Here is a 26,451-nt window from a genome sequence, read left to right on the forward strand (position 1 = left end):
ACGGAGGGTTGCCTTTCTTCAAACCAAAAGCAAACCAAACCATCACCACGGACGCTTCAGACCGAGGTTGGGGGGCACACATGGAGGACAGATGTATCCAAGGGCTATGGTCTCAAGGACAACTGCAAATGCAAATAAACCAAAAGGAAATGCTGGCAGTGATGCATGCAATCGAGGCTTTCAAACCTTTCCTTCGACAAGGCCACCTGCTAATAAGGACAGACAACACCACAGTTATGTGGTACATAAACAAGCAAGGAGGCACGCACTCCTACCCTCTATGCAGGCTAGCTATGAATCTATGGGATCTTTGTTTGAAACTCAATATACAACTACAGGCCCAGTTCGTGCCAGGGAAAGACAATACTCTGGCAGACAGCTTAAGCAGAACTACCATGGATGCACACGAACGGATGCTGCACCCAGACATCATCTTACTCATAACATAGACATGGGGAAGGCCCAAGATAGATCTGTCCGCCTCACCCCTCAATCATCAACTGAAAATTTTTTGCACAAGGACATACCATCCACAAGCATGGAAGGTGGACACTCTCTCTTTCAGCTGGAAAGCCCAAAAAGTCTATGCTTTCCCACCAATTCCATTAATGACCAAGGTTTTACTGAAGATGAAGGCAGAACAGCCAAAAGTGATTCTGATAGCTCCAGACTGGCCAAGGCAGCATTGGTACCCACTGCTGAAGAGCTTATCACAGACAAAACCGTGGCCTCTCCCATTATGGCCTCTTCTTCTGGCCTTAGAACAATTACAAGATCCTGCATCCCAACCTAAGGACCTTGCAGCTAACTGCCTGGAGAATACCATGACTCCTTTTCAGGACAGCTTATCCCAGAGGGTAAAGGACATTATTATGGAAGCTCGCCGCCCTTCCACAAGGAAGGCATACTCAGCAAAATGGAGAAGATTTGTCATTTGGAACACAACAAAAGGCCTTGATGTGACAGTGATTAACATGTCACATATACTGGAATACTTAGCAGAATTGTTCCACAATGGCCTGTCTTATTCTTCCATTAAAATACATGCCTCGGCAATTTCAGCAGAATACAATGTAAATCCTCCTGTCTTCTCGCATTCTCTCTTAAGACAATTTCTCAGAGGAATCAAAAACATCAATCCTCCAAGGAGACCACCTTTACCTACTTGGGACCTTAACTTTGTACTGGAAAAACTAACACTTCCTCCATTTGAACCAGCAGCATCGGCAGATCCACAGTTTCTATCCTGGAAAACTGCATTCCTTCTGGCCATAATTTCAGCAAGAAGAGTATCAGAGTTACAAGCTTTAATGGCAGTCCAGCCATTTCTTATTTTTCATCAGGACAGAGTTTCATTAAGAACCAACCCAACTTTTATGCCAAAGGTGGTATCTAGAGTATCCTTGAACCAAGCAATTCATTTGCCTACATTTTTCCCAAATCCACAAAATAAAGGGGAGAAACTTCTACACACTCTGGATATCCACAGACAATTACTCTACTATTTGGACAGAACTAAAAGTTACAGAAAGACTGACCAACTGTTTGTAGCATATGCTGCTGGGACACAAGGAAAAGCAATTTCCAAACAGACAGTCTCAAAATGGATAGGAAATTGCATTCGCTTTTGCTACTCCTTTCATGGAAAGACTGTTCCTGTGAATATTAGGCCTCATTCCACGAGAGCCACAGCCACCACTACAGCCTTCCTAAGAGGGTGGCTACCAAGGACATTTTAGAGGCTGCTACATGGAGCTCCGTGCATACTTTTGCCAAGCATTACAATTTACCCTTATACTCCAGATCCAGAGCAGATTTTGCTACAGCAGTCCTGCAGGGTCTCTTAACTACACCATCATTTTCTTAGTACCTCCTCCCCCAGATTGGCTATGGTATTCTACCCATATGTTATGACTGCAGATGCATCCTTGAAGGACATAGTACAGTTTTGTACCTACCATAAATGTAGATGTCCGATAGGTATGCATCTGCAGTCAAATTTCCCTCCCTCCTTCCCTCTGTGGTACTCCTAGGGTGCTTACCCCTTCATTAGCTAGCTGGGGGAATCTGTTATGGTGTATTTGTTTGTATATATATATATATATATATATGTATATATTTTTGCATTATGTTTGCAATTTTTTGGTATTTTATCCAAATTTAGCCTTCATTGAGGGCACCTGGCATCTGGGGCAAGAAAAAATAAGGAAGATGGCGTCAGCTGATGCTTTTATACCCCAGGCGGCTCTGGCGGGGAAAGTCGACATCAGCGAGGCCAGACCCAGACTTTGGAATCCGGCCGACCGAAGGGCTGCCTGAGGCAGGACAACCCATATGTTATGACTGCAGATGCATACCTATCGGACATCTACATTTATGGTAGGTACAAAACTGTACTTTCTCCCTCCTTTGGTCTCATCTGAAATGTCCATCCTATAAGATCCAGCCCAGTACTCCATTTCCCTTCCTAGGGGGCTTCCTCTTCCCAACCTTCAGCTGACAACTTGGTACCTCCAGATCCAGTGATTGTCAGCCAGCTTAAACTGCATTCTCCGTTGAAGGACATTAGCTTGGCCTTCCAAAAGCCTTCTACTAAAAAGGTTTATTCCAGTCAATGGAGGAGGTTCTTCCTTTGGGCTCATCCGCATGGCACAGATCCATTTTCAGCTTCTATTCCTCACATTTTGTCGTTCCTTTTCTCAGTGTTTCTCCAAGGGGTGAGCTTCTCAATGATCAAACTTCAATTGTCGGCTATATCCAACTTCCACTTATGTGAAAGCCCCACATTTTATTCTAGGGTGTGCAAGACCTTTCTTAAGGGAGTTTTCTTGATCAGGCCTCCTTTCAAAGATCTTTCTCGTTGGGATCTTACTTTGGTGCTGCAGTCCCTGACACAACCTCCCTTTGAGCCTGCAGCCAAGTGTGATATTAAGTTTCTGTCTTGGAAGACAGCATTGTTGGTGGCCATTACCTCGGCCAAGAGGGTTTCTGAATTGCAGGCTCTCTGGATCAAAGCCCCCCCCCCCGTCATTGTTTTTCACAAGGATAGGATATCTCTGAGCCAGTCCTTCATTCATTCCTAAAGTAGCCTTAGTGACTGATCTTAATCAGTCAGTTCAGCCACCCATCTTTTTTTTCCCAATTTTTCAAACAAAGGGGACTACAAGCTGCATTTCCTGGATGTACATAGACAGCTACGCTTCTGTTTGAAGAGAACTGAGAATTTTCAGAAATCAGACCAACTTTTTCTGGTATACTCTCAGGCCAGAAAAAGTCAGGCCATTTCCAAGTTTTCTATTTCTTGTTGCATCACTGGCTGTATAGCTCACATTTATGAAAGCAATCACATTGAACTTCCCAGGCCGGTTAAAGCCCATTCTACTAGTTTGGTGGCCACTTCTTCGACCTTCTGGGCAAGGAATTCTTTGGATAACATTTGTGCTGCTGCTACTTGGTCAAATCCCCATACCTTTGTAACACATTACTAACTGGACTTTGTGTCCAGGGGTAGAGCTTCACTTGGTTCTTCTGTGCTCCGGCATGTCCTTCCTTGAGACCTCCCAGGGTTGTGGATAGCTGGGGATTCTGACCCATCCATGATAAATAATGACACTGATAGCATCAGATAAAGAGTTATGTAGTTACCATAACCTGGAATCTGTGCTATCCAGTGTCATTATTCATCACGTTCCCACCCTCCACCCCCCCCTTCCTTCTGGTGACTGGGGAATTATGGAGTAATGGTGTTAATAGTATCCCTGTTCCTTCTTGGAGAAGGGGGATCTTGGGAGGGGAGAACTTGAGTTCTGGAGCTGTCGCTTGCACTGCCGGCTCGGATACAAAGTCAGATCCAAGATCCATCCATGGCGAATAATGACACTGGATAGCACAGATTCCAAGTTATGGTAAGCACTTGACTCCTTTTATACCTGGACAAAACTAAATCGTTTTAGAAAGACCGGCTAGCTATTTGTATCTTTTATGACCCCTAACCTGGGCTAGAGAGTCTCCAACCAAACTATTGCTGTATGGTAAGACCATGCCTTCCTGCTGCAAAGCACGTTCCACTAGGGCAGTGGCTTCCTCAGGGGTTGCATAAATGAATAGATTCCAGTCCACTTGGTCCTGTGTACATACCTTTACCAAACACTACAAGATGAATGCTTTCTCCAGATCTCGGACAGCTTCTGCTAGTTCAGTACTGTCCCGACTGCTGGACAACTCTTACGCAGAGGCCAGCCACACTTTCCTTCCTCCTTTAGCTCTGGAATCACCCCATATCCAGTCAGGACGCAGAATTTTCTGTAAGAACTTAACATAACAGTATACTGATCACTGTTGCAGTATTCTATCCCACCCTCCATCCTCTTTTCTGCCTTGCTTCAGTTTTAAGTTTCCTCTCCCCTTTTTCTCTAGCCTTTGCTGTGTTACATAGGTACGGGGGAGTTTTCTTACATATTTGTGACACACCCCTCCTAGGTAACTTGCCAGCTAGAAAGGGTGTAGCTAGGAAGCTACACTGTTCCTAGCTGATCATTCACCTCTCTGTCATCTTCAAGCTGCTGGCTGGGAGGTAGTTTGAGGATCCACACTCATACGTCCATCTATATACCCCAACTCGTATCAGCTGAGGTTACGTGTTTGACATGCAACATAAGGAAGGTAAAGTTTTGGTACTCCGGCCGGATGTCAGCAGTCACAGCCTATATGTCAGTAGTCCTGTAGGAGTGATCAGTAGGATTATCTACTATTATAGTAAATGCTTTTCCAACCGTACTTCCCTGATCTTACTTTTCCTATTCTACCTGTTTTATTTTGGATCCAGTTATTCCACCATTAAGGTCCAATTGGCTGCCATCTGCAACTGTCACAGAGGGTTTCCATCTTCTTTTGCAGCTCAGAGTGCTTGTAAATGTACCTTTCTCATTTGTTGCCTCCATTAAAGACCCCAGTCCCAGTGGGACTTTAATATCGTATTAGAGGCACTCATTCACCCTTCATCCAAACCAGCCTCTTCAGCTGACCTGAAATTTCTTTCTTGGAAGACATTTGTTCTGACAGTTGCAAATTCTGCTAGAATAGTTTGAGATTGCATGCTTTGTTCTCCATACCAAACAAATCCATCCTTTATACTGAGTGTTTTATCAAACAGACCATGCTACTGACAATCTTTTCCTCCCAACTACCTCAGTAGAGGGGAGCATATGCTCCACACCTTAGGTGTTCACAGATAACTAAATTTTTGTATTCACCTTACAAAAGCAGTAATAAAAGACTGTCAGCTTTTTGCTTCTTATGTGTCCCCCAGACTGGGGCACAAAGTTTCCAAAGTAATCCTGCATGCTTTCTGATTGTGCAACTTTCTTATACATTTTCAAAAACAAAACTTTAATGAAACCAAAGATCTGAAGTAGGATGTTCATTTGTCAGCAACCTGTGGGTTACGGATCCGAGCCGGCAACTTGTTTCAAGCTAATGGATCCGAGCTCCTAGCGCCTCCCTTCACCCATAATCCCCTGTTAACCATCCATGACCTCAGATCTAGTTTGCCGCGCTTGTGGATGGCTGGAACTTTTTGAGCTCGTCAGCCAAGTGAAATATTTTACTATTTCTATCTGTAATTTCTTGTCAGAAATTTCTTCTTTAGTTTAAATTAATCAAGTAAAAGTGTGTAAGTGTTAGGCTCCTTATTTTTTGATCTTTAATTAGTTACCCTCCCTTCGCTGGTCGTTAGTGTGTGTGTTGCGTTTCTTTTGGGGCCTGTGTGTGTGTGTGTAGTTGTTTTTCCTTTTCTTTTTCAAAAAAGAATGGCTGAGGCCCCAAAAGCCATATTTTCAAATGTGCGAATGTGGCCATAAGCTCTCCCCGGCTGATGGCCACACTCTGTGCGTTCGGTGCCTTGGGGTTGAACACCTTACCTCGGGCTGTACCATCTGTGCAGCGTTCAACCCCAGGGCACTGAAAGAGCGGAGATCGAAGCTGGTCCTGGCGGGACTTTTATCCCCGGACTCTGCTTCGGCCTCCGCTACCTCTGCTGCTCTCGTGACTCCGCCACAGCCTGTGGTCGCTGCCACTCCTGCCCCCCTGCCTCTGTCCGGGACTCAAACTCTCGCTAAAGTGTCAGAGGACAGGGAGACCAGGAGGGAGAAACAGAGGGAGAAGCACCACAAGCGGCGGGCCAAGACCTCCTTTTCGGCCCCGCCAGCTAAGCGGGCTTTTCCCTCCACTGCTTCTAGGTCTCTTCCTCCTCGGCTCCGATCCCCTTGTTTCTCCCCGGGGCCCAAGGAGGAGGAGACCCGATCTCCATCGGTCATCGAGGCGGCATTCCAGGCCTGCCTCGGTGGCCTCTTCGAGATCTACTTTCAGTTTATCCGATGCAGACTTGGACCGGATAATGCGAAGATTCATCCAGGCCCAGCTGCAGATGGGAATGCTCTTGCCTCCCCCTCCTCAGGGGGGGAGCTCGACACCTTTTTTCCACCCAATTGCTCCTTCTCCGACCCGCTATCCGGGTTCAGAGCGTTCGGAGCAGAGCAGCGTTGGAGCCGGGGGTGGGTCGGCACCGACAGTACTTGGTACTTCGGATCCGACCCTGCCCTCGAGCCTGTCGGATCCGACCTCTCGGAGCCGTGGTCTGAGCTTCGGATCCGGGGGATTCAGTGTGCCTTCGGCTCCGTCCAGATCGAAGCACACTGGTCTCTCGGATCTGACGGTCTCGGCGCCGGCTCCGATCCCTTCATCGGATCAGAGTAGGAGCCGACTTTCGGATCCATTAGAGAGTGGCTCTCCCTCGGCCTTCGATGTTGTTGAGAGCATCCGGACCCCCGGTCCTTGCATCGGCTCCTACCTGCACTCCTTCACTGCTGGGCCAGGCTTCCATCACCCGGCCAAAGGGACAGCCTGCTTCGATGTCACCGATGGTTCCATTGGAACAAGATGTTGCTGGCAAGGCCTCCGCGGACAGTCCCCCCGAGGAAGCTCCCCGCAAGCATAAGTGAAAAAGGAGGCACGTGGGCTCCCCTAAGTCCTTAACCGAGGACACGGACTTGGAGGAAGGGGAAGGCTCCCCAAGATCGCCCCCTGAGGATGTCTCCTTTGGAGACATCATGGAGAATGCTGAGAATCAGAGGTGGGTGGTCTGCCCCCAAGTCTTCCTCTGACGAGTCCGTGTTTCTGGAGGCATTCGAGGCAGGCCCGTCTACCTCTTGGGTGTCCCCTCCAGCCGACCCCCTGGTGGACCTCATTACCACCAGGGCGTGGAAGGATCCGGACACCGTGGAGCCAATACCGAAGCGCCCGGATAGGATTCTTAGCCCCCCCTCAGACCGATCACATTGGAGTAAGGGGCCCCCCGTAGATGCCATGTTGATGGCGGCAGCCACAAAGAGGGAATTGGCTCAGGAGACCCCTCAGTCCATCCACCGAGCAAAGAGTCCCGTTTATGGACCGCTTAAGGAAGCGAGTCTTTAGTTCAGCGACCTTCTCGGTAAGGTCTCTGAACTATATGGCACATGTCATCAGGATGCAGCGGGATCTTATCAAAGAATACGCTGCATCCCCCCCTAAGTCCATGTCGGAGGATGACAAACAATTGTACTCCACCCGAATGGCCACTCTGAGATCGATTTCAAACACCTCTATGTGGCTATTGTCCCACGCCACAGAGGGAGCCGCTAGGGCTAGCAGAGCAGGCCTAGTCATGAGACGTCAGGCCTGGCTCCGTCGTTGTGATTTTACGGAGCCCTTTAAAGCATCCTTCGTGAACGCCCCTTTTGATGGTTCTGCCCTATTTGGCAAAACAGTTCGTGAGACACTTATCCAGAGCGAAAAGGATGGGAAGACGTTGTCTGCCGTCGGAGTCCGCTTCTCTGCTCCCCAGCGGTCCTTTTCAAGGAACCAAAAGGGTCAGAAGAAGATGTGGTTCCGAAAATCACAACATTCCCAACCAGCTCCGGACAACCAGTCCTACCGTGGTAGAGGTGGACAGGGAGGACGCCGCCCCAGGGGCAGAGGGGCTCCAAGAAACTTTGGGTCCAGAGAACCTTTCTCTGAGCGGCCCGCGCAGTAGCCCTGAGGGGTTGCCCGGCTGCTCCACTCTGGAGGCTGTGGGGGGGGGGGCAATTTTCGGAACACCTAGCGGCATGGGAGTCCATCACAACAGACCGCAGGGTGCTTCGCATCATATCCAGAGGGTACAAAATACCAATACTCCATGTCCCCAAATCCAAGAACCTCCCCGATGTACCACCCGATCAGAGGGAGGCCGCAGCTGCAGAAATTCAGCAGCTGCTAAGAAAGAGCCATCCAGCCCGTCCCCCAAGACCAGCTCGGATTAGGGTTCTACTCCAGGTTCTTTTTGGTGCTAAAAAAGACGGGGGACTTGATACCTATCCTAGACCTTTCCCGCTTGAACCTGTCGGTAACCAAGGAAAAATTCCGGATGGTCACTCTTCAATCTATCCTCCCCCTTTTGAGGGAAAGCGATTGGATGTGCTCTATAGACCTCAAGGATGCGTACTACCACATTTTATTGGACAAACGATCCAGGAAGTTCCTTCACTTCCGGCTGGGGGCCAGTCACTACCAGTTCAGGGTCCTTCCCTTTGGCCTCACCACAGCCCCCAGGGTGTTCACCAAGGTATTAGCAGTGATTGCGGCCCACCTGAGACTCCAGGGAATACAGGTCTTTCCGTACCTGGATGACTGGCTCCTGACCGCACCAACAAGGCATCTACTTTGCTCAGCCAGAGACTTCTTTCTCCATCTAGCCCCACAGCTAGGCATTACTATCAGCGTCGGCAAATCTCTACTGGCTCCAACGCAAGTCATAGAATTCATAGGTGCCAGAATAAACACCAGAGATTTGCGAGCCTTCCTAACTTCCGAGAGAATCCGGAACTTACAACTTCATGTGCGGGCTATCCTCCATTCAAAGGCTTCACCAGCGGAATTGGTCCTGAGTGCACTAGGCTCCATGGCGGCAGCGATTACGCTCCTTCCATGCGCCTGTTTGAACATGCAGGTACTGCAATGGACTCTGCTAGTGCAATGGTCCTTTCTATCCCTTCCTCTCCACCATCCCATTGCTATCAGCAAGGCTTGCAGGAGGGCGCTACTATGGTGGCTCCAAGCCTCGAACTTCCATACGGGCCGTCCCTTCTGCACCTCTCCCCCTCTCGCCACAGTGACCACGGACGCTTCCCACCTCGGGTGGGGGGGGGCATTATTCAGGCAGGACAGTCCAAGGCACGTGGAATGATACAGAGACCTCCCTGCATATCAAGGTTCTGGAGATAAGAGCGGTGCTGTTGGCGTTGAAAGCACTTCAGGGCTTCCTCCCCACAGGAACGATTGCAATTCAGTCGGACAACATGTCGGTGGTCTGGTATATCAACAAACAGGGGGGAACCAGATCTTACCCTCTATGCCGCGAAGCCATGAGAGTGTGGGAATGGGCGATCTCCACCAACCGCTTTCTGATTGCAACGCACATTCCGGGGAGGACCAACATCCTAGCGGACAAGCTCAGCCGCACCCTTCTTACCCGTCAGTGGTCTCTCAATCCTCTAGTAGCAAAGCAGATATTCACAACATGGGGGCGACCCTGCTGCGATCTTTTTGCATCTCCATCAAACACCAAATGCGACAATTTCTTCGCTGTAATCCCCCCTCCAGGGGAAACTCCAAGAGACGCTCTGGTGCATGCTTGGCCACCCGGTCTACTCTATGCCTATCCTCCTCTACCACTAATGATACAACTCTTACAGAAAGCCTCGCTGTTGGGGAGCAAGATGATTCTCATCGCCCCATTCTGGCCTCGGCAAATTTGGTTCCCTTATCTGTGGTCTCACCTTGTGAATCACCCTTGGATTCTAGATCCCATTCCGGATCTCATCTCCCATCCGTTGAACTTACCAACTCCAAACCTGGACAATCTAAAACTGACAGCTTAGTTGCTCCATTTCCACTCCTAGTTAGGACTCCGGGTATCTCTTCACCAGTCAAAGCCATCCTCGTGGCAGCGCATAAGCCCTCCACCAGGAAAGTGTACCATAGTAAATGGAAACGTTTTTCCATCTGGGCAGAGCATCACGATCTAGATCCCTTTACGGCTCCTCTTCCATCCATATTAGACTTCCTAACTGAACTCTTTCAGGAAGGCGCTAGTTGTTCAACTGTCAAAGTGCAATTGGCAGCCATATCACATTACCATGTGGGACATGATACAGGGCCCTTGATGTCGGCCAAATTGTGTAAAACCTTTCTCAAGGGCACCTTTTTACTTAGACCCCTGTAAAGGAAGCCGTGCCTCCTGGGATCTTACATTAGTTCTTCAAGCCTTGACTGCTCCACCCTTTGAACCCGCTGCTTCAGTAGATCTCAAATTCTTGTCATGGAAAACAGCATTCCTTGTAGCCATCACTTCAGCGAAAAGAGTGTCGGAGCTTCAAGCTCTCTCTGTGAAGCCTCCTTACCTGATCTTTCACCCAGATAGTGTGTACCTCAGGATCAATCCCTCCTTTCTTCCCAAGATAGCATCAGAAACCAACATAAATCAATCCATAAATTTGCCGGTTTTCTTCCCTAAATATCAGAATAAGGGAGAGTACAAGCTGCACTCATTAGATGTTCATAGGCAGCTTCGCTTTTATACTCATAGGACAGCTGGCCATAGACAATCCGACCAACTGTTCGTTTCCTTTGCCAAATTTAACTTGGGGAAAGCTATCTCTAAAGTATCTTTATCTCGCTGGATTTCCCAATGTATCCTACTGGCGATCAAGCCTCGGGTAGACCGCACCAGAAGGAGTTCGTGCTCATTCCACCCGCTCCATTTCTACCTCTGCCTTCAAGTCTAGAGTTCCATTGGATGATATTTGTTCTGCAGCCACTTGGGCTTCATCTCATACCTTTATTAACCACTACAAGCTAGACGTGCTTTCTAGAGGGAGAGCATCCTTTGGCTCTGCGGTGCTTAATATCCTTCCATGATGGCCACCCAAGGTGCAGGTAGCTGGGGACTCTGTCCCACAGGTTGCTGACAAATGAACATCCTACTTCAGATTTAGAAGTTATGTACTCACCATAACGTTCCATCTGAGTAGGTAGTTCATTTGTCTGCAACCATCCCCCCCTCTTTCCCCCTGACCTTCTTCGGATCTACTAGTTGTTAGATATCCTTTGTTGGATATATATTGAGGGGCAAATTCGATCTGAGGTCATGGAGGGTTAGCAGGGGATTATGGGTGAAGGGAGGAGCTAGGAGCTCGGATCCATTAGCTTGAAACAAGTTGCCAGCTCGGATCCGATATCGGATCCGTAACCCACAGGTTGCAGACAAATGAACTACCTACTCAGATGGAACGTTATGGTGAGTACATAACTTCTAATTTCATTTCACGAATGGAAACCTGTGCATTGTTCAAAAGCTTTTCAGTTGAAAGTTGTGCAGCAGCAACTTGGCTATTTGCATGTCATGCCATCACATCTCATCAAACTCCTTTTTCTCCCCATTTTCAACATGAGGTCTGGGTGTCACATCAGCTGTCACCATCTCTCTTTATTTAGTACCACTCTTCTGCCTTCTTTGACACTCTCATACTTGACTCACTGATCTTCTCTCATACAGTCTCTTTGCTGGACTCCCTCATTTCCTATTGCCTTCTTCCGGTCTGCCATAAATCATCTTCACAGGATTGTCTTCAGCTTTCCTGCACGTATATCCGAAACACAGTAATCTGTTCTCTTTGACTTTCTCTGTGATAGTAGCCTGAAAGAGGAGAGTCTTGACTTTCAACCCAGGGTGCTTTCTCATCCTATTTCCCTGTTGATTTGTTGGGAACTGGCTGCATCCAACTTTAGCATGAGGAGTTAAGTCATAGATTTGGGGTCAGTGCTTTTTCTTCTGCTTCCCTTAATGCCCAGAAGGTTTAGTTAGTCATAGATGAGGAGGAGTCATTGGTGAAGTGTGGGATTCCCAAGACTGCTCCACATCCTATGCCTACCATTAAAGATGCTGTTTTGAATGCCTGGTAACATTTTAAAACCACTGCTTTGGCCTTTTCAATAAGACTGATGCTTAATATAAGCTCCCTAGCTAACCGGAATGAAATAGATTCTGAAGCATCATAGAGCTGACCTTATGTGTGGTCTCTGCAGGTTTGCAGTTGTCCCTTAAACTCCAGTTAGTTTCTTCCCTACCTTCTTATAATGTGTATAGTGCTTTGGACTGTTATAGCAAGATGCAGTACTGCTCTGTTGCATTGGTGTTTATGGCACTCATGTGGTCATTTTATCTGTCCAAGTTACAGTCCCTTTGTAGCAAAAACTGTGTCGAGAAAGCTAGGGGGTTCAGCCAGAGCTTGGGCTTAAAGGAGGACTTCTACCAGAGCCTATGTATTAATATTTGGTGGACTTCCCAATTATCCTATGTTCTGCATGTGATGTGGGTAGGACTTCATACACTGGCTTATGCCTACTCAAAATGGCATGGGCAAGGCGGTTTTCTTTTCTGGATTTGCTGCACTGTTGCCTTTTGTGTGAGTCCTTCTTGGAGGGGCTTCCATATGGTTAAGCCTGTCAGGTCTTTGGCTCATTATTGGCCTCCTTGAGAGGAAGCAGGCCCCTCCTCAGTGCAGTAGTGATTTCTTCTAAGTAGAAAAGGAGTCCACAGCTTAAGGTATGCCTCATCTGACCTCCTTTATGCTGTCAAATGGGACTAGTTTCCTGGTTTGCTATTAGCGGTGCTCAGCAGACTTGGAGCTGGACCTTGCATGGTCATCTCTGCTTTTCCCTGTCCTTTTCATCTCCTCATTTTCTTCTGATAGATCTTCCAGTGTGGCTGAGTCTTTGGAGTTGGCCCAGGTGTTACCAGTATAGGGACATTAGAGGCTGTGTACCTATTTCATGATGAGGGATGGAGTCCTTCCCCCTTGCTAGAATGGGTTCAGTGTTTTCAGCTGATCCATTCTCCCCTGAGGTGTTTTTTGTATGCCATTCTTCTTTGTTGGTGCAGGGGCCCTGGTGAGTAGTTATTCCTTTGGACATCGTGTTAGAGCAAGAGCTTTCTCAGCCTATTTGTTACCCACAGGGTGGGAACCAAGCCCCGAGGCCATCAGCCAGGCATTCAGAAAGACATTTTTACTCTAAGAACCTACCCTTGCCCTGTAGTGGCTGACATGAGCACTGTCATCACTGCAGGTATTTGCTACATTCAGTGTAATATGTGCATGCTTCCATACACATGTTGCAGAGGGCTGCTGTCACAAACTTGTAATAACAAGCCCACATCCCAGGGCCTGGCTGTATTAGACGTCCTTGCAAAACCTGCCATTGGTGATTGGTTGACTGGATTACCATCCCTTTTCCCCAGGGTAGGTTAGCTGACATCAGCCACTTGGTTCCACCTTCTTCCAGTGCCCAGTTTGCTGTTTTAAATTTAGGTAATCTATTTCATTGTCAGGGCTTTATCTGGCTATGCTGGAGAATTGAACTGTTCTCCTTCTTTGTTGTGTTCTCTTAGGGCTGCTGGGTGTTTCATGGTTGCCCTCTCTGCCTTTTGCTCATTGATTTTTTACGTATGGGGCTTGCAGTTCCCCTGTTTATTGCCTCTGCTGTTTGAGGGACCAAGAGATATGTGTTTGACATCCTAGGTTCAGGTGCTGTTTTGGGTCTAAGGTGTACATTACTTTGTCCTGAAGGCGTACATTCTGCTGCATTCTTTGTGGTACCTTGGCACACCTATTGGGTTTTGCTTTTGCTTAAAGGAGTCTTTGCCTGCTCCCCCAATACATGTTCTGGAACTCTTCTAGGGATTTTGGGCAGTTGAATACCTGTATATCACTTGTGACTTGGTAGTGGAACAAAAATATTCCTTGTTTCTTGATTTGAATGAGGGTGCTTTATATGGCTGGGGATGAACTGGCAGTGCTGGCACAAGTATTCTTATGTAATTCTGTGGCGTCATGGAATGTGCTGTTATGGATGCACATCAGTTCCTGAGGACAAGAACCTCTTAGAAAAGATACTGAATTCTGATTGATTGATGAAAAGGATAAAGTTAGCCTTAGGACCCTTTTAGGAGGGTCTTATAGCTGATGTAGAACAGAGCTGATGAGTGAGGGAGGGTACTGACAAAGCACTGAATGGTCACAATATTTGGTGGCAGTGAATATCAAACTCAGTAAAACAATATCTGTTACATCTTTAGTATCATTTTCTTAGTCTTAGTTTCACATGCCCTCTGTCGCACTTTTTTTACCAGCAGTTTGTATTTGTGATGTTATATATTTGAATTGTTTGCTGTTTGGGTGTCCTCCTATGATGAGAAGAAATCTGTTGTGCATCTGGCTGTAGACAGCATCCAGGTTTTTGCTTTTTGGATACATTTCCCGACATTTGAGTTACATTGCATGCTGTCTAGTGGATACACTTTACTTGAGTCCTAAGGAGAGGCAGTCTAACCACATCTTACACTAAGTGCTTTTACAGAGGAGCTGATGGTTTGCAGTTAGTTTATTGGCTAGGTTTATGTATGGATTTCTTTAGCCAATTAGCTCAATGCTGCCTGTATTTGAACAGCAGCTTCTTCTATTGGCCAAAACGTATAACAAGAAGCAGTTCATATATTCAGATATGTAGGCATAAACAGAGATTCGCAAGTGCGTGCGTGCACACACACACACACACACACACACACACACACACACACACACACACACACACACACAAGGATTGATGATTTACTTAACTGAATGACTGGAAAGTGGAGCAGCTGAAGAGATCCTGACTGCACAGCCAAACCTAAGAACCAAAACCTGTGAGACAGCAGTGCTAACTGCTGCTGCACTACTGTATTGCCCTTATTGCTGCTCAAATGTCTCTTCCAGTTAGAGGCTGTTATAGAGAACACCAAGTCCTGGAAGAGTGCATGAAATAGATACTTTTATGATGAGTGTTTCACACAGCTGTACTTCAGAAACTTCATTAATGATGATAGGGTAGATGACACGTATTACTGTTGTGCGAAGTGTATTAATGTGAATTAATACTGGATTTGTACTGCAAGAACAGAGTGCACTAACCCTAAAATTTTATATTATTAGGGTATTTCAGTCTTAGTCGTTTGCTTCCATGTTCTGGAACTGCTTATTGATGAAGCTGCAATGCCAAAGCTTAGAAGGGTAACATTTTTTTTTCTTTGCTCATTGTAATAGAAGTCACATTATATAATATTTGTAGTATAATTTATCAGTATGTAATGGTGCATTTCCTTGTTTTCTGCTGAGTATAGCGGATATGTGGGAAAACTGCATGCTCAGAAGTGTCTATTTTTGACGAGTGTATTTTGTTTTGAAAACTTTCCTCAGTAGAGTCCTTTTAATGCTCAAGGCTTGTAGTTTTATTTATTTCTTTTAACCAGAAAGTGAACTTGAACTCTTCCTTCTTAGATCCTCTACAGCTGTGATCCAGGCCACAAAAGCAAGGGTAAATGTACTGTATATGAACATTTTGCAGTAGCTGTTCAATGATCCACTTGTTGAGGAGGTGAGAAGAAATGGGAGTATCTAGAGAAATCTGAGATAGTGTAGTTCCATTCAGGTCATTTTAATTGAATGTGATTTCTGTGAACCAGGATTGTTGAGATCCCAATTTATTTGCATTTGCTTTATTGATGTTGGAGTAGTGTTTAGGTGGGGCTTAGAGTTCACTTTTAATGTATTAGTAGGTTTTATTCTGTTTTATTTTATTTAAAAATACAAATTCTTTTTCTGTTAGATTTATTTGCCATTTTACTATGACTTTGTATACTTTGAACTGAAGCACTAAAAATATGGTGCAGGGATGAGTTTTTTTTTTCCTGTGGAGTTTGCCTGTCCACACAGTTATGCATCCTTGTACTTCATATGTACAAGTGAAAAGGTCTTTGAAGGGCACAGGGGTTTGGAGCTTGCTGTCCTCCAAAAACGCTCATTTTGTTTTACCCTGTATTCTATATTTGTTGATTTCTCCATATTTGCATTGTTAATAGAGGTTTAATTTTTTGTGGGTGCTTCTTAATTGATATCCATCTATCCATCCATCCACAACCCTGTTTCCCATTTTTGCACACGAGGCTGAGAAAGGAAGTTCAGTTACAGGGAGAATATGCAAAATCCACATAGAAACTAATGAAGTCAAGACTGTAGCTGTAACAGAAAACAGTTGACTGCATCGTTTTCTTGTGTTTTCTTCTTTACAGGATCCCATTTTGGGGAAAACCTCATTTTCCAAGCTTGGTTCCCTCGGTGCCGTAATGCAGATTGTGCTCATCTTGTATCCTTTAATAGTTTATTCTTTGTTATGTCATAGACTGAGAGTAGCCAAGAGAGTCTGTCCTTACATTTTTTGATACTGTGCGATTCAAGAGTAATAAACATGTTTTGTCGTGTACAGTTTCCAAAGTACCCAAGTAAATAAACTGAAGTATGGTGGTCTGTATACATAATGAGCTAGCTGTGTGGTACCAAGTTTGCAGTCTAATGCCATAGTCTTTGCCACTTTACTTGGCTGACCCTAGAAGTTTCGGAAGGGTGTTGAAAAGAACTGCTTATCCACAGTGGACCACATTGTCTCTTACCTTCTAAGTGGAAGGGGGACTGTGATTTAATATCCTTTTGCTGAAGCAGATCAGGTTTAGCTGTTTTTACATTTGTCTGAGAGTAACAAGTCACAAAAAACGTAACACTGCACGTGAAGTTTGGGTAGAGATGGGTGAAGGCTGCCAGCCTAGCCAAATAGAATTTGATACATAATTCTGGCATTTGTAAATATACATGTAAAATATAGGCTTGTTTCTTAAATGAAAGAAAATGCTAAAATGTTGAACTTCAAGATTGTAGCAACATTGCCATCTGCTGTAAGGAAAACTAAGTCAAGCATTTCACATCTGTTCTTTTGGAATTAAAATGATTTCATCACTGCCTTTGATGTTTTACAATTCGGCTCCAGTCCGGCTCGATGAAGGCTTCCTGCCTGTTGTTTTAAGGCTAAAGTTAATGACCAGAATTTACATGTGGAATGTCCTTTATTGCCGTAAGTGTAAAATAATGTAAATGCAGTTTCTGTGTGGCCTGGGAACCAGGAAGGTGTAAAATATGATGCAATGTTTAGCAGAACTGCAGTTTCAATTTAAACAGTGAGAACCAGAGATTATTAAGCATTTTTGTCTTGATATCCAACCAGCACTGCCTGTTGTCTTAAATAAGTTATCTTAGAAGTGAGCTTTCGTGTAGAAATAGCTAGGAATATAAAGATTAGACTAAGTGTTTGTTATGTCAGAACTGTACTGCAAAATTATTTTAAGTTTCTTTGTGATCTCTGAACTCTTGAATAGCACTGTGGTGTAGTAGTATTGTCTTGTGTTTTTAGTATTTATTAAATATTTTTTAAAGCCTTTTAATTGTGGCTGGTTTGTGTAGAGATAAGTTGAGCCCTAGAGTACATTGCATGCTTATAAGTGATCCTGTAATAAGCCCTTCCAATAAGCCTTGATAGCTTAAGTTACACTACTATTGGATAATAATATTGCACAGTAATAATTGGACACCCTTTTAAGGGCCTTTGGGTAGCTGATAATTATTAGCTGGTGGTGGCAGTAATTACTGACATATAGTCTGGGTAAAGGGGCACAGCCGGATAATCTGTCAGCCTTTCCCAGGAGAGTCTGTGAAGTTGTATAAATAATTATCTGTGTGTGTGTGTGTGTGTGTGTGTGTGTGTGTGTGTGTGTGAGCTACTTGGGCAGGGACACGAAGCACTGGCTGGACAGAGAGGGTACTGGAGGTTAGCTTGCCAGGTGGTCTGAGATCTGGACCCTATAGCTGTGCCAGTGGGGAGTCTTATTGGGGATCTAGGGAGCAACCACCCCCAGACTGACTTGTGACCTCTGTGTGCACTTAAGGGAAATTGTACTTTACTGTGTGTATTTGTTATCCTTTCCTCATATGTGGGATGTCCTCTCTGATGTTAGTGGTGAGGATTGAGGCTCCTTGATTGCTGGGCCAGGGCACAGGAGTCACATATTAATTGGTGGCAGTGGTTGGGATATCCACCTCACATGTGTTTGGCAGAGGTGGGATATCCACATCGCATATTAATTAGTTGGTAAATACTAATTGGCTTGTAGTGGTGTGGGTAGAATGAATCCTGTAGCTTATGTACAGTGATCTCTGAAGGTGTTTTGTACTCTAAATCAGCCTCACAGTGAATACTCCAGAGTTCAGATCATAATTGTTTTATTTCTTTTGTTAGCTGAGTTAGAGTGAGCAGGCAGCATTGTCAGCAGATGAGTATGGAAAGCTGCCAAGGAGCCAGCTGGTGGAGATGTGCCAGGCTAGGGGACTGGTGCATGGAAACCTGATTAAGGCCGACCTGGTTGCACCCTTGGTTACAGCTGCATCAGAAAACAGCATACAGGAGGACAATCAGATTGGCAGTGGAGATGCAATATCCTCGGAGAATGGACCGCTCAACCATTCTGCTGAAGGACAATCAGACTGGCAGTGGAGATGCAATATCCTCAGAGAATGGACAGCTCAACCTTTCTGCAGTGGACTTAAAAATCCAGCTGGAGCTAAAGAGACTTGAGTTGGAGGCCAGGCATTTGGAGATAGAAGCCAAAGAAAAGGAGCGTCAGAAGAGGCATGAGAGGGGAAATGCTGACTCTTCGCCAGAATCATGGAGGTAATGGGGAAGGGAGTAACTGGACCCCAGATGCACAACAGGTCAGCAAATTTCTTCCTCATTTTAAAGAGGGGGATAATTTTGATAGTTTCATTCATATGTTTAAGAGGGTATGCAAACAGTATAGTGCTGACCAAAGGCTCTGGATATGGTTCCTGACCCCCTTACTCCATGGGAAAGCTGTAACTTTTTTGTCAAAAATGCCTGACTCTGTCTTGATTATACTGCTGTAAAAAAGTCTTTTAGAATGTTTTAAGCTAACACCTGAATGTATAGGAAAATGTTTTGTGAACATAGATGCAAGGCAGATGAAAGTGTATGTGAATATGTTGCTGAACCGAGCACTTATTTTCATAGTTGGGTGAGTGGATGTCAGGTCTCCACTTTTGAAGGATTGGCATACCTTTTGGTGAGGGGACAAGCCCTTAGCACTTTGCCTGAGGACATGAGGATCTGGTTAGCTGATGGACAATGTGCTACTTCAGGTGAGTTGGGGAAGAAGGGAGACCTACACCTGGTAAGCAGGGCAGCCTTGCACAGGAAGGGGACCCCCCCAGTACTGTGCATGGGTCTAAAGGAAGACATGGTGGGCAGCACAGATTGCCCCAACAGAATCTGCCAGTAGCAGGGGAAGCTACTAGTCCAGGTACACGTCCAGGAGCTAGGGTTAAATTTTTTGAATGCAACTAGTGGGGCCATGTGGCATACAGGAGTCCACAGAGGCAAGGTGGGGAACCAAAAGTGAGGGAGCCAGTAAGTGGGGAAAGACAAAATGCCAGTAGTAGATTGTCTTGAGCAACAGGGGTACTAAACTACCATCCTGCAGATGTCCTGAGAGGGAAGGATTGGGATGAGGCAGTACCATGTGCTTATGCAGTTACATGCAGTGAGGCTAAGAGACAAGCATGTGGGTCTGGTAGCCTGGGGGGACCCAGACAGACTGCATGCTGCAGCCAGGACTGCTGAGGTGGTTACTTAAGGGAGGGAGCTACGCTGTAGCAGTGAGATTGAATGTGAGCCACAGCAGCTTGTGGGTACTGATGTTCCCTTGGACAGGGTAACTGCAAAGGTGGACAGGCTGACAGTGAGGCACCACTGTCAGAGGATGCCAGACTTCCTGTGGAAGGGGAGCTGGGAAGGGTTACAAGGAGAGAGTTGAGAGAGGCTCAGCTCTCGGACCCTACATTGCAAGGCCTGAGGCAGGTAGCTAGAGAGGCACATGAGTCTCAGTGGAAGGGGGGATCTGTATACTGGGACAAAGGGTTACTGTGCAGAGAGTGGACCCCTGATGGAGGGCAAGAAGGTGAGAGAGTACAGCAGTTGGTAGTGCCTAGAGCCTACCGTCTGGTGCTTCTAGCCATAGCCCATGATATTCCCTTTGCAGGTCATATGGGCATAAAACGTACAAAGAGATGTATTATGCAAAACTTCTATTGGCCTAGAATTTCCAGAGATGTAACAGGGTACTGCGGGACCTGTGAGCAGTGCCAAAAGGTAGGCAAGGCAGGAGACAAGGTGAGAGCTCCTTTGATGACTTTGCCTGTGATTGAGGAGCCATTTCAGAGGGTAGCTATGGATATTGTGGGTCCTCGGCGTACCCCAAGTTCCACAGGGAAAAAGTGTATCCTAGTGGTTGTAGATTATGCTACACGATACCCTGAGGCAGTGGTTTTGTCCTCCTTTGAGGCAGAGAAGGTGGCAAATGCTTTGTTAGAGATTTTCAGCAGGGTAGGTTTCCAAAAAGAAATACTGACTGACCAAGGTGCGAATTTGATGTCAGACCTGCTGGCTTGTCTGTGGAGGTCCTTTGGGGTGAAGCACATGAAGACCACCCCCAGACTAATGGTCTTGTTGGGCATTTGCAGGTCAGTTTAAGATGGAGTGGTACAAATATTTGCCCCATCTGTTTGCTTACAGAGAGGTTCCCCAGGAATCCACAGGTTTTTCACCCTTTGAGTTACTGTATGGGCATAGGGTGAGGGGACCTCTAGATTTAATTTGAGATGAGTAGGAAGGTGAGTGCGAGACTCACAAGGAGTCTGTTGTGGCGTACGTCCTAAACCTCAGGACAAGGCTCAGGGAACTCATGGGCTTGGCCCAGGAGGACCTTGCAGAAGTCCAACAACAGAAAAAGGTGTGGTGTGACAGGAATGCTCGAGCTAGAGAGTATGCTGTGGGGCAGCAGGTAATGGTTCTCATTTCTCTGACACAACAAGCTGCAAGCAGCTTGGGAGGGTCCTTACAAGGTTGTAAGAAAGGTAAGTGAAGTTAACTACATGGTGGAACTACTAGGCAGCTGGCAGGGGCACAAATTGTACCATGTTAACATGATGAAACCTTACCATGCTAGGGAGGCTCTTGTGCTGAGCATTTGCAGTGAATTGCAGGAGAAGTCTGAGGAAGATCTAGGGACTGATCTCCTCACCGAGGCTCGGGGTGATACCTCAGTGGAAGGGGTAGCAGTATCCCAGCAGCTATCTCCTACCGAGGTTTGAGAAGTCCAAGCAGTGTTGCAGGAATTTGGGGACATGTTCACTGGGAAACCAGGGTGCACCCACCTGGTGCAGCACTAGGTGGATACAGGACCCCAAAGGCCTATCAGGCAGGCCCCTTATAGGGTGCCTGAGAGTCACAGACTGAAGGAAGAGGTACAGGAGATGTTGGATCTAGGGGTGATTCAAGAGTCCAACAGTCCCTGGGCTTTCCAAAGAAGGATGGCAGCACCAGGTTCTGTGTGGATTACAGAAAACTGAATAGTCACGCAGAGTCGGATGCTTACCCCATGCCTTGGACAGATGAGGCCCTAGAGTAGCTGGTTCGGGCTAAGTATCTTAACCATTGGTCTTACCAAGGGTTACTGGCAGGAGCCCTTGACTCCCAGTGCTAGAGAGAAATCAGCCTTTGTGACTCCTTTTGGCTTGTATGAGTTCACAAAGATGCCCTTTCAGGTGAAGAATGCCACAGCGACTTTCCAGAGGCTGGTGGATAATATCCTAGCAGGAGCAGGAGGGTTTGCCCTTGCTTACCTAGATGATATTGATATCTACAGCCATTCCTGGCCAGAACACCTTCAGCATGTCAGGGAGGTGTTGGGCAGACTACAGAGGCAGGGTTGACCATTAAGCTGGACATATGTCAGATGAGTATGGCAGAGGTCTCCTACCTAGGACATAGAGGGGGGAGTGGTAAGATAAGGCCAGAACCTGCCAAAGTTGAAGCCATTCAGGCATAGCCTGCACCTGTTACTAAAAAGCAGGTGAGGGTATTCTTAGGGACAGCAGGGTACTAGAGAAAGTTCATCCCTAGTTATAGTACCATAGCTGCTCCCCTCACAGTCCTGACAAGGAAGAACAGGCCAGATAAGGTAGTGTGGTCCCCATCATGTGAGTAGACAATCCAGAAGCTTAAACTTTGGGAGGGACCCCCTGTGTTAGCCAGTCCAGATTACAGCAAATAATTTGTTGTGCAGGTGGATGCTTCAAACCCTGAGGTTGGGGCTGTACTTAGCCAGATTTCTTCAGAGGGGGAAGAACACCTAGTGGTTTATCTCAGTCATAGGCTCCAACCCAGGGAGGAATGCTATGCAGCTGTAGAGAGGGAATGCCTAGCCATAGTGTGGGCACTGCCGAAACTTCAGCCTTATCTGTATGAAAGAAACGTCACTGTAATGACAGGTCACAACACTCTAATATGGTTAAACAGAGCCAGGCAGCAAAATGCCAAGTTGCTAAGATGGAGCCTGGGGTTGCAAGCATATGATATGTCAGTGCAGCACCACAGTGGGAGTAGCAGTGCCAATGCAGATGGGCTGTCAAGACAGGGAATGGGGTGAGGTACACTCAGATAGACCTAACCTTTTTAAGCTGCGTTTCTCAACAGTCACTGGAAATCTAGGTTCAGTTCTCTGAGGGGGGGGGGGGTGAAGATTGGATAGAGATGGGTGAAGGCTGCCAGCCTAGTCAAATAGAATTTGATACATAATTTTGGCATTTGTAAATATAAATGTAAAATACAAGCTTGTTTCTTAAATGAAAGAAAATACTAAAATGTTGAACTTCAAGATTGTAGCAACATTGCCATCTGCTGTAAGGAAAACTAAGTCAAGCATTTCACATCTGTTTTTTTTTTTTAATTAAAATTATGTCATCACTGCCTTAGATGTTTTACAATTCGGCTCCTGTTTGGCTAGATGAAGGCTTCCTGCCTATTGTTTTAAGGCTAAAGTTAATGACCAGAATTTACATGTGGAATGTCCTGTATTGCTCTAAGTGTAAAAGAATGTAAGTGCAGTTTCTGTGTGGCCTGGGAACTAGGAAGGTGTAAAAGATGATGCAATGTTTAACAGAACTGCAGTTTCAATTTAAACAGTGAGAACCAGAGATTATTAAGCATTTTTGTCTTGATATCCAACTTACAGCACTGCCTGTTGTCTTAAGTATTGTCTTGGAAGTGTGTTTTCTTCTAGAAATAGATAGGACTATAAAGATTAGACTGTGTTTTTCTGTTATGTCAGAACTGTACTACAGAATTATTTTAAGTTTCTGTGTGATCTCTGAACTCTTGAATAGCACTGTGGTGTAGTAGTATTGTCTTGTGTTTTTAGTATTTATTATTAAATATTTTTAAAACCTTTTAATGGTGACTTGTTTGTGTAGAGATAAGTTAAGCTTTAGAGTACATTGCATGCTTATAAGTAATCCTGTAATAAGCCCTTCCACTAAGCCTTGATTGCTTAAGTTACACTACTATTGGATAATAATATTGCACAGTAATAATTGGACACCCTTTTAAGGACCTTTGGGTAGCTGATAGTAATTACTAACATATTGTCTGGGTAAAGGGGCACAGCTGGAGAATCTGTCGGCCTTTCCCAGGAGTGTCTGTGACTTTGTATAAATACTTGTCTCAGTGTGTGTGTGTGTGTCCGCTACTTGGGCAGGGACACGAAGCACTGGCTGGACAGAGAAGGGTACTGGAGGTTAGCTTGCTAGGTGGGCTGAGATCTGGACCCTATAGCTGTGCTAGTGGGGAGTCTTATTGGTGACCTAGGGAGTAACCAGCCCCAGACTGAGTGTGATATCTGTGTGCACTTAAGGGAAATTGTACTTTACTGTGTATTTGTTATCCTTTCCTCTTGTATTAGACTCCCTCTCTGGTGTTAGTGGTGAGGATTGAGGCTCCTTGATTGCTGAGCCAGGGCACGGTCGTCACACTGCATTCAAGTACAGGCTGAAATGTGAAGGTTGTACTTAGACGTCCTACTCAGCAAATTTTAGGACAGACTAAATAGAATCATTGCTGTAGTCGCATTGTTATGAGACTGAGAGATGAGTTCTGGAACTAAATACTGAGCTGCACATACATGTTGTACTAGTAACTATTAGTAATGTCCAGTTTTCCATTCTTTTTTGTCAGATTTCTTTTTTTAATAAAATGTTCACTTTAAGAAAAAATGTGGTCCACCAAGTAGCCAGTGTAGCAAAAATGCACGAGTAAAAAATGTGGTCCACCAAGTAGCCAGTGTAGCAAAAATGCACAAGTAAAACTGAACTACTAAACGGAGAATTAAACAAAATAATTTAAGTATTTGAAACAGAAGGCAGCACATTTCTGAAGTGCATTAACTGGATGCAAGATAAACGTCCGTGTCCAATTTAGTGTAGGTCCATGATCATTTCATGTAAACTTCTTCATGATTTCTGTTTTTTTTCCTTTTCTCCCTTAAACTTGGGTGAAGGAGTATAGGCATTTAAATACTTGATCTGATGTTGTCTTTTCTGTCCACTTCAACCTGTGGGTTGTCATATCTGATCCCACCAGATCAGAATTTTCACCAGCTTTGAAGCTCGGACTACATCCCCTTAATATATATCATGTCTAACTCTCTTCAGATCTAATTTTCTGCTTCCAAGGTTAAGGCATGCTTCATTGAAGCTCTGAGCAGCTAAATACCTTTCTGGCTTTCTGCTTTTGTCTTTTGATAGCTTTTCCGCTTCTTTTATTTTTAACCCATGTCAACCCTTTCATTGGTGTTGATAACTTGGCTGTCTTTGTCACTAACCTCTGCTATGATGCACCCTACTCTGGCTTCCTCAGATCCAAGCATATCCTGCGACTGAGAGGTTGGAGCCAAGGGCCTAGGGTTGGGGTTGACTCTGAGGTTACTGGAGCTATACTTTCCCTTGGGTACTTTGGCACTGGACAGTTGGCTGCAGTCTTGATGTCTGATTTGGTGGGTCAGTGATTGGCAGTGGGGTTTCTCTATGGTCCTCAGATCGAGGGGCTCACTTTCTAGTTGTCTGGCCCTGGAATCAGTATTTAACATCATAAGGAGGATTTTTGTCTTGCTGTGACATGGGTGTATCTATTTTGGTGTCTCTCCCTATCCTCTTGTCTGTCCAGGGTTTTGGTTTCTCATGAGCTGTTTTCGGGATAGCTCACACCAACAGGCTTCAAGCTGCCTCAGTTGTTGGGCTCTCCAGCTGCTTCCATGTCCCCTCTGGCCTCTCCCCTTCGGAGGTGCATATGAAGAGTCAGTGCAAGATGAAGCATTTAAATTCTTTTGAAGAATCTCTCCCAAGGACTCTGGCCTTGATGAAGGGAAAGGTTCACCTAAGTCTCTTCGAGATGTGGCCTTCTGTGACCTTTTAGAACTGATAAGACAACTGGGGGGGGGCAGTATTTTTGAAGCCTTTAGGGTGGGTCCATCCATGTCTTTGGTGTTACTTTTTCTAGATCATTGACCTAGTGTCCCAGAGGGCTTGAAGAGAACCTGATGTGATGGAGCCTGCTCTCTGCAAACCAGACAGTTTTCCTTCCCTAAGAACAGGTCCTTTTGGAGCAAAGGTCCCTCAGTGAATGCCATTGCTGCTGCAGCCACCAGGAGAGAGCTCTCAGCAGAGATTGCTTTGGTCCATCCCCTTAAGAGGGAGTCAAGGAAAGTGGACTAATTTGGGAAGCATGTTTATGCTTTAGCCACATTTGATTAGGCTTTAGAGGAATTTAATTTCTAATGTTTCTAAATCATTGCCAGCTAAACCCTTGTTAGTCGCATTGGTTTGTGACTTTGCAATCCACTGTAAATGTATCCATGTGCTTAATTTCAAATGCAGCAGCTAGTATGGCTCATACAGCGGGCACCTGCATAGTGATTCGGTGTCATGCTTGCATGTGTCTTTGTAATTTTGCAGACTGCTTCATGGTGGCCTTTCTTAATGCTCCCTTTGATGGAACAACTTTGGTCCCAAAGTTAAAAATAATCTGACTAGGAGTGAACAAGTAGGCAAGATGTCTGCTATGGGAGTTTTTCTTCACCCATCAAAGGACCTTCTGTAGGAATCTGAGACGGTGGATGAAAGATATTCTAAAAATTGCAGCAGTTTGACCAAGATGTAGCTGAAGGATGCCCCCAAGGTTAGAAGGGTAACTTTAATGGACACTGCCCAAGGGTCAGAGAATACCCACAAAATCAGTACTTCAGTTGTCCCTTCCCCAAGCACTTTCAGCATTTCTGAAAATTTGTTCAAATGCTGCACTCTGGAAGCTGTTCTCTCTCCACTCAGACATTTGGGAGGCTATCTCATTAGATTTCTGGGTTTTGAGATTCCTTTCCAGAGGTGACACATTTCGAAGACAGAACAGTCCATAGCACCTCTTCCCTGTCAGAGTCCTGTCTTCACATCCATGTCTTGGAGATGAGAGCAGCCCTAGCATTGCAGGCCTTTCAAG

At 45.7% G+C, this 26,451-nt stretch overlaps 1 protein-coding gene across 1 annotated transcript in view; it reads left to right on the forward strand.

Annotated features, from left to right (window-relative positions):
* LMBR1L (limb development membrane protein 1 like) overlaps nt 1-26,451 on the forward strand; it is a 1,236,065-nt gene that overhangs the window by 827,737 nt on the left and 381,877 nt on the right. The window contains exons 11-12 of the mRNA XM_044082192.1: nt 15,105-15,182; nt 16,241-16,314. Coding sequence (XP_043938127.1) covers nt 15,105-15,182; nt 16,241-16,314 — 152 coding nt within the window. The remainder of the gene's footprint in view (nt 1-15,104; nt 15,183-16,240; nt 16,315-26,451) is intronic.

This window comes from Protopterus annectens, chromosome 9.part0 (assembly GCF_019279795.1).
Source record: "Protopterus annectens isolate FY-2018-M chromosome 9.part0, PAN1.0, whole genome shotgun sequence".
In the NCBI taxonomy this organism is placed as follows: domain Eukaryota; kingdom Metazoa; phylum Chordata; order Ceratodontiformes; family Protopteridae; genus Protopterus; species Protopterus annectens.